Genomic DNA, 15,982 nt, shown 5'->3' on the forward strand with positions numbered 1-15,982 from the left:
AGAGGGGAAGGGTCTGCGCTTTTTCGAGAACCGGATTCCTGGAGTTCAATGATGATGCGGTCAGTGTTTATCAGGGTCTGACTGTTCTCCAGGTCCTGAGGGTCAGATGGAGGACGGTTGATCACTACGATGGGAAGCCGTCCGTAGCGTGTCCATATTGTGGTCCATGTACTATAGATGAGGGGACAATGTGTGCACATTTAACAATATGTCATCATTTCTTGTGTGTACATTTGCTTGTATAGTGTGTGTGTGTGTGTGTCATTGTGTGGGTGGTGACACAACATGTCACATTGTGCTTTTGTTAGAGTATATATGAGCTTGTTGCAAACGTCTGTGTGTTTGTAGTTGGAGGATTGGCGCACTGATGCAGAAAGGATGGAGGGTGAAGAGACAGGCAGGTACCCCCCCCCCCCAGGAGGGGCCTGGGGGCGGCAGGCCAGGGGTAGCCCCTCCAGCTCCCCCACAGCACACACTGCTCTGCTTTCAGACATTCATATTGATTTGTCCAACAGATATGGCCACAGGTTAGCTGCTCTGCTAAGTACTCCTCTTTTCACCTCCTTTTGCCTGCAAACAAAGGCTGGACACAGGCTCAATTTGATGTCAGCTGATGTTGTGTCCTTGACATTGCTTTTTCTAGTCATACTGATTACCATAGCTATGGCTTACTTTCCTGACTTGTACTTAAAGTACTTATGAACCATCAGGGGGCAGTGTTAGATTCACTCTAGCATTTTTGATAACCCAACCCAACCCAACCCAAATCGTCTAGCTTGGTTCTTGATTGTCTTCTTCTGGGGCTATTGGAAACCGTGACTGCACAGTTAGCGCAGTTCTGCTGAGAAAAGACAATCTAAATGTCAAAGAATCCCTCCCCTTTATTGTAGGGTTACATGTGCTTGAACCATAGTTTTAACTTTACAGACAGAAAGCAGATAAACTTTTGATCGGCTTCAGACAGTTTGAATCATTGTCAAAATATGTATTGGCAATCAGTTGGCATGCTTGCTTGCATGCTTGCTGATAGATGGGTATTTCAAAGTTTCAAAAAAGTCCTCATTGGAGACACACATGACAACACATTAACATGAGGAGAGCTTCCTGGAGGACTCTGAGGTTAGAGCTGTCACAGGTGATAGATAAATCTACTGCTGCTCTGTTTCTTTCATAACACAACCCAACTTATGTTGAGAAACAAATTGGCACCTGCCTTGACATTTGTTCAAAAGTAGATTCTGAGATGTGAAGGAAGATTGTTGTAACATGTTGTGTACTATTAATTAAAACAGCCATCTCTGAGTCATCATCGAGCGTTCTGTATCCAACGTCAGAACTGGTGTGAGGGTGCAGCAATGAACATTGATCGAAACACCACAAGGGCGTGGATGTAACATAACTTCCCACGCTGTAATTGCAAGCTTGTTCACTTTTACAAGCATTTACCATTGGCAATTAGGGGATTAGTGTAGCATAGCCAAAATACCTGCTGATTATACTGTTTGCTTTTCTTCTTGTACGCATCATTTCTCTTGACAGAAAGCCATATTTTGTTTCAGTGTGTTAAACTGGTTTTCTTATGTGTGAAAATGTTTAAAATATTACAAGCATTGTCAGCCTTACGAAACAATTTGTTTCCCCAAGACTACCTACAAAGCCAAGAGGACTCACTTTTTAAAACATATCAATAGGATACAGTTTCAGTTTAAGTTCTGTTGTATGTGGCCAAACTATTAAATTAAGTAGTTCTATTAGAATGAATATTTCTTGAAGGCACACACAGCTTGAGTGTGCCTTGTGTACTAATATATGAATAAAACGTCTTCTTCTACTTCACAGCAAAACGAAGTCAAGACATAAACTTTAAGTGATGGTCATATCAAACTGGAAATAGGATCCACATGACAACACTACATTAAAATGCATATATATAAATATATATATAAATATAGTTAAAGGTAATAAGCTGCACCTGCGTGCACCTCCTATTTTTTTATGAAATGTTTATTTTCTTTTTCTACTTCCTGTTCTAGAAATGACTTTGACTTGCACACAAACAATTTCTCACTCGCTAACTGTACCACTTACCTGGAACATGAACAGGGAGGACAGGGACTAATTGCAGGGACAAATGTTCCAGACTGCGGGGTTTGCTATTGTCTGGGTCTGGTCCAGCCCCTGTTTATCTCAACCTCTGTTGGCAGTCATACACACACTACACACGCCATGCTCTGATTTAACCAGAGGCAAAGCCCCTGTCAACTCCAACTCTCCCTCATCAAACATTCATAAAGGCAAGGTTCTCAATGATTTTCTGTCTCTTCCCATATTCACAGCTTGTTGTCCTCACCCTCCGCATTTCTTGCCAGTCAGACAGCGGAAGTCAGCCGGAATTACGTCTGAAATGGCCGTTGGCTCCCAGAGTGTGTGAGCCTGTGTATGCCATTGTTGGGCTTTGTGTTTGCACTGAAAGTTGTCTTGTTGTAGGGAGACACAAAGGTGGGACATGAGCAATAAAACAAGGGGATCGATGAACAGTGACATGTTGATGTACAGAAAATATTAGGAGGCCTCATGGATGGTATGGAGCTCGACGCAGCCTTTTCCTCTCTTCCCCTCATGCACTCTTTCCACTTTTCTTTGTCTTCTACCCCTGAGCCCTGTGCATCGTGGCAGCTTCCAGACTTAATCTAAAACTAGCTTATTCATAGCCCCGGTCCGCCAGGCCCATGGCACACCATCTGCAGCCTGCTGAGTCCTTCCGTGTATCTGTGTGTGACTATGCAAGTGTGTGTTTGTCACATATTTATATGTGCATTTTTGTGTGCAAGCTTACAAGCATGGGTGTGTGTATATTATGTGTAACTGCAAACCCAAACCACCATGCCTCAGCCTGTTAGTCTTGCTACTTACCAGGCTTAGCCAGATGAGGGCCACTCAGCTGGGATCTAATTCCTTCGACCCTGGCAGCACTTCACTCCTGGCTCATTTGCCTCTCAAGTGTGCATCTGTGACCTTGGCTGACATCTGAGAGGGTTAAATTGTAGACTTTGAGATATGGCCATCGCGATTGGGTTGTAAGCTCGTTTTTGGATCAGAGCTTTTGCAGAGCCATCTGGGCTTCAATGAGTCTCGAAAAGAGGTGATCCCGCTCTTACTCCACACAGCTAACCCTGGATCAGCAGTGAGGGCAAAGACTTTAGGAAGAAGCATCCTCACTTGGTTATGTAGTGTAAAGTGGGGATGTTTGTAGATCGAAAATTAGGAGCGGAACGTAATGAGAGTGTTAATCTCTGTTCTCACTTCCATTTTAATCCCTGTTTTCTTTGTGTCAAGATCTGTGAGTGGCTTCTGTCTTATTTTTGTCCTGCAGCAAACGAGCTCAACCAACATTACTTTTTTTCATCACGTCAGTTTTAATGTGAACAGTGTTTTTGTCACTATAGACAATGGTTTGGGTTCCATGAAACGCTTTCCCCAGACATGACGGTTTCACACCTCACAACACGTCTTCATATTGTCACTACAAACAGCACTATTAAGTAGCTGTTAGACCACAAACAGAACAACTTTTGATGAGTGATTTACACACAGGCCTAACCAAACCCATGCACCAACTTATTTTCATAGATATACCCATACACACACCCGTATACTGGCTTACTGTCTGCACTCTTTGTATCCCGTTTGGTGGAGTGCCTCAGGGCCCAGTCTGGCAGCTCTTTCAAACAAATGGCAGACTCTATACACAGTGTTTTAAAATCTGATGCCCTTTAATTAGCCGATTTACTCAATAGGACAAATAGAACTTGTGTTCATGCAGCCAGCAGTACCGGGTGAGCCAGAAGTTCAAACACCTGGCAGTCAGTGTTCCTTTGGCATAAACGGAAAGCATGTATGTGCATGCATGAATTTGCTCACATTACTGTGTTGCAACTGCTGAATATTTCTTCCGAGTATTTATGACAAGCTTCATAAAGTGTAAATACTTTAAATAAAAAGTCAAATACAGCTGAAAAAGTGTGACTCAAAAGTCATTCTGTACCCATCACTCTTGAAATGAGTCCATCCCCTGATGTAAAAAGAATGGCTTAAAGCAGGCATGGGCAAACCCAGGCCCGGGGGCCATATGCGGCCCGTTGGTCTTTTTAATCCGGCCCGCCAAACTTGTCCAAATTATATCATTAAATAAAATTGCATTATAATTAAGCCTCATTTATTTGACCTTTTCCCTGTAATGCTAGCTGTAAAAGGCCAAATCCTTTAATGCAATAGCTTTCACGTGTCATTTATATTAGCTCACGCAAACACTCCATCCATCCATTCTTGGTCCGGCCCATCTGTCAAATTTTAGAACCTATTGTGGCCCGCAGGTCAAAACGTTTGCCCACCCCTAGCTTAAAGCAAAGGTTTTAATTGTTGAAGTGGGGCAGAAGCCGTTTGAACTCAGACTAGACATCCAATGACTTGCAAAAAATAAAAACACCATGGAAGTCCTGTGCTAATTATATTTTACTATATGATATTGCTTGTTTTAAAAAGGTGTTGCCTGATAATTCCCTACATTGACACTGATGTCACTGATTTGTTGAATACACTGTGTCTTTTCCAATCCCAGCAGTAATGTCTACCAGGAAATTACTTACACATACCTTCAAGTTTTGGATTATACATTTCTACATTTGCATATTTTATAGCTAAAAGGAAGGGATGTTGGTTAAATCTCAGAACGAGTTTTCAGAGCAACAGTATTCCCTGGCAATGTAAGAGGTAGTGCTCTTCCTGCACTTCCAGTCTGCAATAGTGTTTTATTGCCTCCAACACCACAGTAACCCTCTTCCAGACTCTAACCGCAGATTTAAAACCTTTAAATACCGAGCTGTGTAAAAGTGCAATCACTGGCAGGCTCTTAGTAACATAATGATCTCCTATTTGCACCATTTTCTCTTCTTGGATTTGTAATAAAAACAATTTTCAGTTAAAACTCCTGTCTCTTTTAAACCAGCACTAATTCATTTTACCTGTGTATATCAAAGTGTTTTTCAGGGTCAAGAGAGAATTGTTGAGTTCAGACAGACACTGATCGGCAGCATTGCCCCAAGTAAACTTTTGTTGTTTTTTGGGTTTGTGTCCTTGTTGTTGTTTTTCTCACTTTTTCTTCAAGCCAGCTTCATGTGTTAAACTTGTATTTAGCCTTGCACATGCAGGCCAAAAGTCACGGTCACTCTCATTCTTTCCCAGCCAACCTCAAGTACACACAAACACACAGATCCAGAGCCTTAAGGGGTGATGTGTCTCTCGGCTCCTTGTCGGAAGAGTAAAGGGCCAAGCGGGCCCTATCTGCTTCTTTTCCTGCTGTTTTTTTATGAGAACCTGATTGCGTTTGAACAATAGCTGTCTCCTCGTAAATTTTGCAGCAGTGTTGACATTAGGCCACATTCCATCCCATAGCCTGAGGAGGAGAAGGAGCAGGCAAGGGTGTTTGCTAATTTGTTACGCTGTTAAGCACCTAATGGACATCCACCTGGTTTTTGAGAGCAGTAGCTGTAGTTCGGGGGCTTGTCTCCTTTGCACTTCCAGACTGCAATAGTGTTTTATTGCCTCCAATTATGAAGGCTATTTAGAGGCTACCAAGCTTTCGGTGTGTTTTTTCTGTTACATCTGGTTCAGCCTGTTCTAGACAGGGAAACCAGCCAGACCACATCAAACATTCAGGGTGTGAATGAGGCAGGGTCTGTGTAGGTATGACGAATGTTCTTTGTCTCTGCTGTAGGTTCCAACCGATTCTCCATGAAGTACATGGACTCGACGCAAGCGCTGCCTATGGCTGGGGATGCCTATAATGAGTGTTATTTGTTTCATGTGGTCTAATATGGAGCCCAGACTGCAGCTGGCATGGGGGGACACTTTACATAGTCTGAGGAAGGGGCTGTCCCACTCAATGGCAGAATTAGTGTTCCCAGCAGCAGAGTCATGGTGGCACGTGGGGGAGAGTGTTCAAAAGCGCCGTGCAGCAGCCAGGTTGTCTCTTGCCTCCCCACTTGCTAATGCATTTTTGTGTGGTTTCCACAACCATTAATTAAAGAGAAAAAAAAGTGCATCAGATGTTAGTTTTATTAGCCCAGGATCCTTAGAGGGAATCAAAATGAAAGGAACATATGCCGCACATCTGATGATGCCAACCCCCACCCCTAGTCACTGTTTCTGTCTCCACAATTGCCCGCCTCACATGCTCACAAAGTGTACAGTCAGCAGCTGTCTGAAGACACAATAGCATTTAATTGATCGTGAGGAAACGGTAAAGACGTAGCTCTACCCACGCTTTCTGGCTGGCTGGCTCTCACTCTATTTTACATTTAACGCTGAATGTGGCAGTGATTCGGGTAATGGGATACAGGGATGTTGGGTGGGGATCTGAGGCTCCGTTCAGTCGCTAATGAGGACAGGCCTTGGAGTTCACAGGTCCCTCGGAGACTTGGGTGGTACAGGTTGAGATCTTAAGTTGGAGACTTCGCAGGTTGGGTCTTGTTCTTAATCTCTCCCTGTTGCACTGTACTTTGCAAGATGCTATTAACATCTTCCACAGCACAGTTGAAAGATAAGTGCACATATACATTGTATGTCTCTCTCTCCCGCACCCATAATATCAGTGCATGAAATACTAAGACAAACATACTCACTATTTCTTACACAACATTACAGTTTCTCAATGTACATGATAATATACATCTTTCTTTCTTCTCTCTGCTTTGGAAATGGTTGCATGCCTCCTTGTCACTGGCTGACTGATTTATGAGACGCAGGCCTGTTTTTTCACGACTTGTTTGATTGCATTCTCAGCTATCAGGTACTCCAGTTGCCAAAACCATAAAAATTCACACCTGCAAAGGATTTGTAGTCAAATGAAGTGCAGGCAGAGCATGAGAAAGCAGGTGAGCTGCGGTAGTTTGTTCTCTTGATCAGTACAGTCATATAATAGTCCTCGCAATTGTCATGGATGATTGATTGATGTTTGCGTCATTTCATCTCGGCTCAAGTTTTATTTTTATTATGTAGACATCCAGTAGGGCATGGCACATATTTTGGAGCTGATTATTGGCACACTGTCCATCATCATACTGCATTCAAGAACCAAGTACAGTGAGTTATTTTTTATTATTATTAATGAATTATTTTATTTGCTTCATTTTCTCATTTTATTGAGGATGACATATAAAATCATTCAGGTAGCTGGACCCACAAATTTGTTATCTGTCAGGTGAATGTTTCATCTTTGAGTTTCACAGTAGTAAAATCTAATAAAATATGACATCATGCATTAATTTTATGTCTGATGTAGATTTGCAGGTTGGAGTCAATGGATTTTACTTACTGCACCTGATTACATGAAATCCTATTGTCTCTCGTACAATAATTTAACTGCACTCTGTTTAGAGTGCATATCTGAGGCTCTGTAAATCCCTTCCAAAAAGCTTTACATGAGCATGGCAGGACTTCACCCAAGATAATGCAGAGACAAGCAGTCCCGCGTGGTTACAAATGACCTCCTGCAGCAATAATGCAATAAGTGTTGTCTCTCATCTCTGTTCTCTGGCTTCTTTCTCACTTGGCCTGACACTATTGTTCATTTATCAGTGTAATTGCCAGAGTTGGAAGGACTGATGTTGTCTATTAGGTGGATTTCCATCCTGTTAAGAGCACAGTGTCTTTTAATGTATGGCCCTACTTGAGTGTACCACTACACAATTAAACACCAGAGATTGAGTGGGTTGATGATGCTGATGACCGGGATGGTTGTGATGACGGTGATGATAGTGCTGATATTGGACAACCCCGCACTCTTCTTACAAGCCTTTTAGAGAGAGGCTTAGAGTGAAACAACAAAGTGAAACTGAGGTTAATCATTTTATTTACTCATTTTTCTCTCTCCCTCTTTCACCTCTCTTTCCTTTCGCTAACCATGTGATGGGGCCCGTGACCCTAGGAGGGGGGGGGGGATCGATGGGGAGCGCATTACAGTAAAACGTATTGATTAGGAGACCTGTGAGCAGTGTGTTGGAGATGGTGGAATGATGCAATGCTTCAAGGAATTTATCCTTTGACTTTTGCATTAACCTTTTATTGACTGCTTTGCTGTCCATAATTAACACTCACTTTAGCTAAAGTGGTTAGTTTGAGCGCAAAGGGGGCTCCAATCCTTATTGCAGGATGAGCCGTGTAGCTGCCGTCCCAGCCGCGGTTCAAGTGCACTGTGCCGTGTGAAGGGAAAGGCCTCTGTGGAATAGAGGTGATAGAATCCTAGATACCTTTCACATTAGCATACCATTTGAGTGAGGGCCTGCCAGGCTATAAGGTTTCAGGGCAAATTGAAATGAGTGATTGTGTTGCCAATCTCTCTTGACCGTGCGCCAGATGGGATAGTTAGGCCCATATCTGTCTGGGGTTAATCCATTGAAACAACCTGGACTCAGAAACACATTCTGTCCCTCCTTAAGCCCCCACCCACCCCACATGCACACTTCTTTGTATTTGACCTTAACTTTAAGGTGGGCTGTTACACCATGGGAAAGTCTTTTGGTGAGCATTGTTTTTTTAACACCATTGTGGCTTACACTGAATTTCTTGGAAAAGCCCCGGAGAGCTTAAGGCACTTCGCTTTATATTGACTTTTGGTTTGGTTCCATTTTAACAGTCAGAGATGGTACTCAGTGAGCAGTGCTAAGTTGTGCAACACTGTGCTGAATTACCTACTCTACGTTATCTTTGATAGGGGCTTTCTTTTTGCAAGCTAATGTTGCAAATGTCTCGACAAATAAACGGCAGCTCTGTTGAAGACAACTGCTTAGGTTTTCACAGTACGCAGGCTTTCAGTATGAGTTTCCTCTCACAGCTTGACTGCATGACATCGTGTTCAGACCGATTCAAAAGCTGCTGTTGCCTTGGCCTATATTGTCCTTAAGATGATGTCAACAGGACCGCACAATGTGTGGGTGTGAGTGTGTGCTGTCTGGGTCAGTTTTCACGCTCTCACCCTCTCTTAAACAGTGTAGATATGCATGCCAGCCATGTCCCCCCGCCTCCCTCTCTGAAGTGGCACTTCCTTTAATTCTCACCCTAAATAAATGATGAGAACATTTAAACACACGGCTCGTCGCAAAGCCCCAAGGTCACCTAATCGTATTATTTATGAAGTGATGTGCTACATAATGGTACTTAGTGCATGTTAACAGATGCTATTATCAGGCCCTGATCCAGAGCGCAGAAGATATATTGGAACAGTGGATGTTAATGCGGCTCCTCACCACCATAATGCAGAAGCTCTTTAAAGGGCTAACCGCACCAAAATGCAGCACTTAGGCCGAGAGCCAGTTGAACATTAAGTGGCTCCGGTGAAAATATATAACCACAAATTGTGGCAGCTCGTGGCTGTCCCTTGACAACTTAAACATCCCCTCATCCCATCTATAACTGACCCCCATATCCTTCTCTTGAGCGGCCTATGTCCTCTCTATCCCCTCCATTTGTCTCTGGCCACAAGGTGGTGTGGTCATGTGTGTGTGTGAGGTGGATCGTTTTAGGTCTTCAGGTCATTGATGGGGTAAAGGGATACGATAAGACAGGCCCCGTTATAATGAATGGGTGGGGAGAATAACATTTTGGGTTCAACCTTGTCACCGGTTGTACTCCCCACTGTGAAATTCTAAGGCCACCGCTCAGAAGCACGCCTACACTCCACCCATACAAACTACACATGCCATCCTCCACCCCTTCTGCTTGCACCTCCAGGTCAGGGGTCACTCTCATCTGTCAGGAGGTAGAGGGAAGACAGATTTACAATGACAGCAGAGAGCAACACCATGTCACTGCAGTAAATATTTACACTGGTCTCACAAAAGATGCAGCTCAGGTCTTTGGGGGTTCCAAACACTGGAGAAATGACAACTAACCTCAGATTATTCATCACATTAAATTTGTACTGTGGCATGAAGTAACTGGAATTGTCACCGCTCCATCATGATTGCATCAAACACTGTGATGACCTTCTAATTGCATACACACACATAAGCAGCTGTCTGTGCTTGTGTGTGTGTATGCAATTAATGGTGTGTTCATCATGATGGATGATAGCATGATTTCCTGGCTATATCACTTTCTCCTTCTCTACACCGTTCAGCTGAATGAGCTTTACACGCATGAACATTTCAAAAATATAGAAAAGCCAATGATTGTTGGGTAAATATCAACAATTTAAGCATCATCAACAGTCTGAAGAGTGTAATAAACTTTATTTGATATATGTGTGTTCAAGAAATGGAAATATTCTGCAGTCTTAATACAGACACACTCACTCATGGAAGTGCAATTGGTCAAAGTGCCATTAGTAGTAATAAAAACGAGAGGAAACACACAAGTCAACTGCCTCCAGGTAAAACACACAACCCCCACAGTGTGCTGACAAGTTATCACACACACACACACTTGCTTGTTCTCACATTTACCAAATATTATAGAAATAAAATAAATGAGGGCACTGGTAGAAAGTCCTATAGCTGATGGCTCTCTAAATTGTAATGCGAGGGAGGTTTTAATGATCACACTCGTTTCCTGTGTCCAGATGCCACTCCAACCTGTCCCAGACATTGCCTCCTGAGGAGGCCCCGGTGGACAGACCCTTCTGGGGCGTGGATGACCCCAGCATGCCACTGCCCTTTGATCTGGCTGACATCATCAACAGAGTAGAGTCATTGCTCTGGAGGTGGGCCCAAGATGTTGAAATGTGAAATTCCCCTTATGCATATGTATATCTCATCCATACACTCACTTATGAGCTCAGTTCAATGCTTGCCTTATGAAATGATGAATGCACATTTTGACCATTGATTATGTCTTGTCCTTTTCTTGTAATAGGATGTGAAGGACGGTTAGAGGAAGTGATGGAGAAAGATGAGGAAAAAACACCAGCTTCTTGTGAACGTGTGGGTCCCACTACAGCCGAAAGCAGCTCTGCTGCGATCCTACCGAGATTGATTTCCTTTCGATCGGGGATTCGGCATCCCCTCAGTCCATCCTCCATCTATTCCAGCTCAGCCACATTATCATGGAGATTGGCTGGACTAAAACCAGACCAACACAATAGTACCAGAATAGTGCTTCAGTAACATGCTAGCAACGCAAGCTTAGCGACAAGCTACTAGTGTCAAAATGGTCAAATAAAACATAAGTGTGTAACTATTTATTATTTTAGTGTATTCTGTTACTTAATCTCATGTAACCCAGACGTGCTTTTATCAGTGGGCTGACATTTTAATACAATACAGTAGATACATACAGTATATGCTTTCTAATTGTCATTCAGTGAAATTATTAAAAAAAGACTCACACTCTTCACTTGTGTATAATAATCCCTTGTATTGTGTTTGATGGTGGAATGAGCCCAAAAGAGACCAAAGAAAGATTATTATGGGAAAGTTCTGAAGGCCACCCAATGGTGAATATCACCGACGTGTTATTTAGCGTGAATGCAGCAATGGTGGGTGCCGTGTGTGTGTGTGTGTGTGTGTGTGTGTAGCTTTAGCCATACATGTGATCCGTGCGTGTTTGTGCGTGTGCACATTCGCTCTCCCACGTCTCCGTGAAGGCGCTTGTGTATGAATGTGATAGTGTGTTTGGGCCTGTAGGAAGCCTGCCAGTTGTTTGTTCGAGAAGATATGCATATGGAGAAACAGAAACGAGCAGCAGCCCCTCTGCTCATGCTCAGATGAAAGGAAGCACTGATACAATGACCCGGAACACAGCCGCCATTTCTCATAATTACAGCTGTTCAATCGCTTCTAATTACTCTTAAAGTGTGTAGAGCGCCACGTTCCCCTGTAACGCTGCAGGCCATCCCAGAAAGCAAGAAAAAGATCCAGTTCTTCTGACAAAATTCACTTTCAAAAAAAGCTTAAAGGGGGGGGCTGACGTCAAAGCAGAGTAGCAGGCCTCCTTGTTTGATTCCTTTATCTAGTTCATGATGAAGTAGATGCTGTTTAATATTAAAAATGCAGAATGCACTCTTTTTTTTTACTTCTGAAGTTTTTTCCAAGATGTTAATGGTTGCCAAATGCTATTTTTCTCGCTTCTTCGTTTGCTGCGCTTCTGTTCTTTGTTTTGTAGATTTGGAGTAGTGTTGACTTGTTTGAATTACTCTGTGCTCCCTGCAACACAGCTTGTCTGTCTGAAGCAATAGGAATGGCAGTAAATAAAAGAAAAAAACAGTGTTTCATCCGATGACCTGCTTCCTCCTCTTCTTTGTGTGCTTTTGTCCATTTAAGAAACAAGCTGATTGTGGTTGGTATGTGTGTGATATTGTATTGATAGTGATATTTACATCACAAATTTGCATGAAAAAGTGTTCATAATTGCCAGATCATTTATCATAATTAATCGGGATTCACATTTCACCTCAAGCAGTCACTGACATGCATAACAATCCACATCTTCAAAAACGGACAGGATGTCAGGGAGGACATTCCCGTGACCCTCAGCTGTGCTGGATGCAAAGAGTAGACAAAGCCACACATTGCAAACATACCTTTATTTATTTTGACCATGTAAACAACAAATAGTAAAATGATAAAACAACGCCAAATACATGCGCACACATATACATAAACATATACATAAATACATATGTATACTGTACATACATATATAAAGACATATTCACACACACGCAGCACATGTAATATTAATTAACAACAATAAGTCAAACAATAAATAGCCATAATGCACTAACTATGCAATTTACATGAGCGAAAAGGAGTAGGAAGAAGTATGTACTTATTTAATTCTACCCCTTCTAAGCTTAAACATTATCTTCAATTATAAATTTACTAGCCAATGTACCTAACATTCTTTACCTTTGTATAATCAAAAAGTTTTGGCTAATGAAGACAGTACCTCTTTAGCATTGTGCTAGCATCACGAGAGCGATGTGCATCAGTCTAGTTGTGGTTTGGATCAGCTGCTTGCATTATGTTCTAGCTTTCAAAGGAGCCGACGGGCGCAGAGAAAACAGCTTCAGACAGATTGACTGATGTATTGACTGACTGAGTGATGTCAATCCAAGTGATGAAGTGATGGCTTAAGTTCAGTATGTCTCTCCAATATCTCAACTCTCCCCCCCCACACCCCCCACCCCCCACCAGTGAACCTCTGTCCCTGAGGTCACCCATGTTAACTACTTCCTGAACTGGTTGAGTGACTGAGTGATGGATGAGTGTGGAGCGCTCTCCCCTCAGGGACCAACAGAAAAAAGGGACCCACTTGAAGAGACAATTACCCAGCGCTGGTGAGAGCCACAGGTATGCATTGTTGTGACCGAGGTCACAATAGGTGTAGGGGAGATAAAATAACCAGGTGTGTGGTGGGGAGAGGTATCAGTTTGGGGTCATATCCCAGTCAAATGTTTCAGTGCGTGGCTTTGAGAACGGGGTTTGTAATAAAATCTGGTGATGGTTCTAAACTCACCTTTATTCATTCATTATCCAGACTGTGCACAAAGAAAAGCACATTACTCTGATTTATTTTGTTATTTTGGTGGATAATATCAGTAACAAAATATATATATATATATATATATATATTAGTAGTAGTAGTAGTAGTAGTAGTTGTAGAAGTTTGACCTGAACTCCATTGTTCTATGTGGGAATCGTGTTTTTGATTTATATCTATGTGTTTATTTGGAAGGTTTCATTCATTCTTCTGTATACACAGATGCATCAGATAGATATACACACATGCATCAGTATTTGTATCAAGAAGAATGAATACGTGTCTTAAGTTTCCCATGAGCCTGTTCCTACAATTGAATAGTTTTGTGCACGCATGCGTGTGTGTGTGTGCTTCATGTTCGAGAGTGCAGCTTGGTGTTGGAGGCCCCGGGGCCAGAGAGGGAGCAGTAATTGTAGAAGCAGGCTGAAGTGCTGAAGATAGCATCTCAGCTCTGGGGCGGCTGTCAGCAGTGGGATGGGCCAAGCTCGTTTGTCACCAACGCAGACAAACACAACTCAGCGCTGACAAAACGCTGACTTGATTGACTGCATGTGAAGCAACACCAGTCCTAATGTTTTGTAACTGTTAATTGCACCAAAGGTCATAAAGAAAAGCTAAATTGCAAAGGGTTCATGTGTAACTTATGCAAAAACAGGTAATAAAGGTCACCTGAAGATTATTGTTGCAAAACATTTCACTAAATTCATGGTAAAAAAAATGATAATTAATAAAAAAATCCTCCTTTCTGGCTTATGTATAAAATATCAAAACAGATTTTTTTATTTATGTTTTAATAATGATTGTGAACTTCATTTATGTGTTAATCTATGTTGGTTTATAGGTCAACTGTGATTAAAGGTTTTGTCTTAGGTCAAAATACAAGAACTGGGTACATTTACATATTTTATATTTGCATATCTGCACTGATCTATATAAACCTCACATATAGCCATCTTCAAAAATATTTTCAAATCCTGCTGTTGGCCAAAGTCCAGATTCAGTTTAAACTGAAGATCATCTGATTTCTAAAATGTGAGGCATCCCTTCCTGCAAACCAGCTGTCCTGCCTGTTCCCAGGCTGTTTCACCTCTGTGTGCTGACTGCCCCCCAGTGAACTTCCTGTTAGACCGAGTTCATGACTGAAGTGATGGCATAGTCTTGGTGCTCATGTTGAGGCTGTCAGGAAACTGCCAGCTGGCAGCTCTGATGAGCAGAGTATGACATGATGTGTGTGCGTGTGTGTGTGTGTGTGTGTGTGTGTCTTGCGGGAGAGAGGCCTTGCAGATCAAACAGTTGTCTGATCAAATGTAGAGCATGTTTGTGGGTCGCCGCTGTGGCCGTGGCTCCAGTGACCAGCAGCCGCTGCAGGACCTCGCTCTCTCCATCTCCCCCTCTCTCACTGCCAGTCTGGACCAGGTGACCCATTTCTCCTCATCCCCGTATGGGACGCTTTGTGAAACACCTCTGCTCTGCAAACACAAACACAGCCCCCTTCAACAGTTATATTTGTAGGATTTTCACATAAATATTATAAAAGTCTTCATCCCTTTATTTAATGAGGGTTCGTCTGTTGGAAGTTGATTTGATAGCATAAATCAGCCGACACTCCGGGGAACAAAGCAAGAGCCGTTTTCCTCGTAAAGTACTTCAATTATTCGAGCATATTTTAACGTTTAGAAAGCGTATATATATTTTTTTAACTTGAAACAGAATGATCTCAATGCTATGAAACTGCATATACCATGTATAACGAACTATACATACTGCATACACTGTCATCCCTCTCTCCTCTCCTCTGCAGTCATAACCTCATCCCCCCCCCCTTCACACCCTTCACATACCCTGAGCCCTGTTTCTCCAGAGTCGTGCTGAAGCATCTCCTCTCATACCTGTCTTACTCTCTAACCACTGCCGGGCCTGTTAGCACCCAGTCGTTCATATCAGCGGGATTAAATGGATCGTTTTCTAGCATTAGCCGCTTCTCCGCCAAGTGGCCTTGATGTCAGGCCAAGCATAATTGAGTCATCTGCATCTCATCTAAAATGGATGAAAGGACGTTTTCCTATCTCCAGCCTCTCACCCCTCTGCAACCAGCAGGAGGGAGGCTTAGGGTAGCATCAGCGCATTTTACAGAGGTAGAATAATGAGAGAGGGAGGAGAAGAAAAAGACAAAACAGCTGTAATAGGCCATTCTTGTGGAATGACAACATAAGGCAACATGATGAACTGTAGGAACAAAGGGGGAAAGATACAAGTACAAGTACTTCAGTTAAAGCAAGTGAAACTACATGGCTGTGGAATGACAGGAACACTAAGTTATCTTTTATCCCGCTTCCTGTATCCCCCTTTGCGATGCTTCCTGCTTCAGTATTGGATGTCGATGTAAGTCATATTCAGCTGTTTGCACAAATGTTGCTGTTTGAATCTTTTTCATCGCAGCTGCAAA

The 15,982-nt window shown here is 42.6% G+C and overlaps 1 protein-coding gene across 1 annotated transcript in view; it reads left to right on the forward strand.

Annotated features, from left to right (window-relative positions):
• LOC137914848 (alpha-ketoglutarate-dependent dioxygenase FTO-like) overlaps window positions 1-11,171 on the forward strand; it is a 120,961-nt gene extending 109,790 nt beyond the window's left edge. Inside the window, 4 exon segments of the mRNA XM_068758344.1 lie at window positions 349-406; window positions 409-527; window positions 10,616-10,756; window positions 10,909-11,171. Coding sequence (XP_068614445.1) covers window positions 349-406; window positions 409-527; window positions 10,616-10,756; window positions 10,909-10,915 — 325 coding nt within the window. The 3' untranslated portion in view covers window positions 10,916-11,171.
• The last annotated feature ends 4,811 nt before the right edge of the window (window positions 11,172-15,982 follow it).

Source organism: Brachionichthys hirsutus, unplaced genomic scaffold, assembly GCF_040956055.1.
Source record: "Brachionichthys hirsutus isolate HB-005 unplaced genomic scaffold, CSIRO-AGI_Bhir_v1 contig_859, whole genome shotgun sequence".
In the NCBI taxonomy this organism is placed as follows: domain Eukaryota; kingdom Metazoa; phylum Chordata; class Actinopteri; order Lophiiformes; family Brachionichthyidae; genus Brachionichthys; species Brachionichthys hirsutus.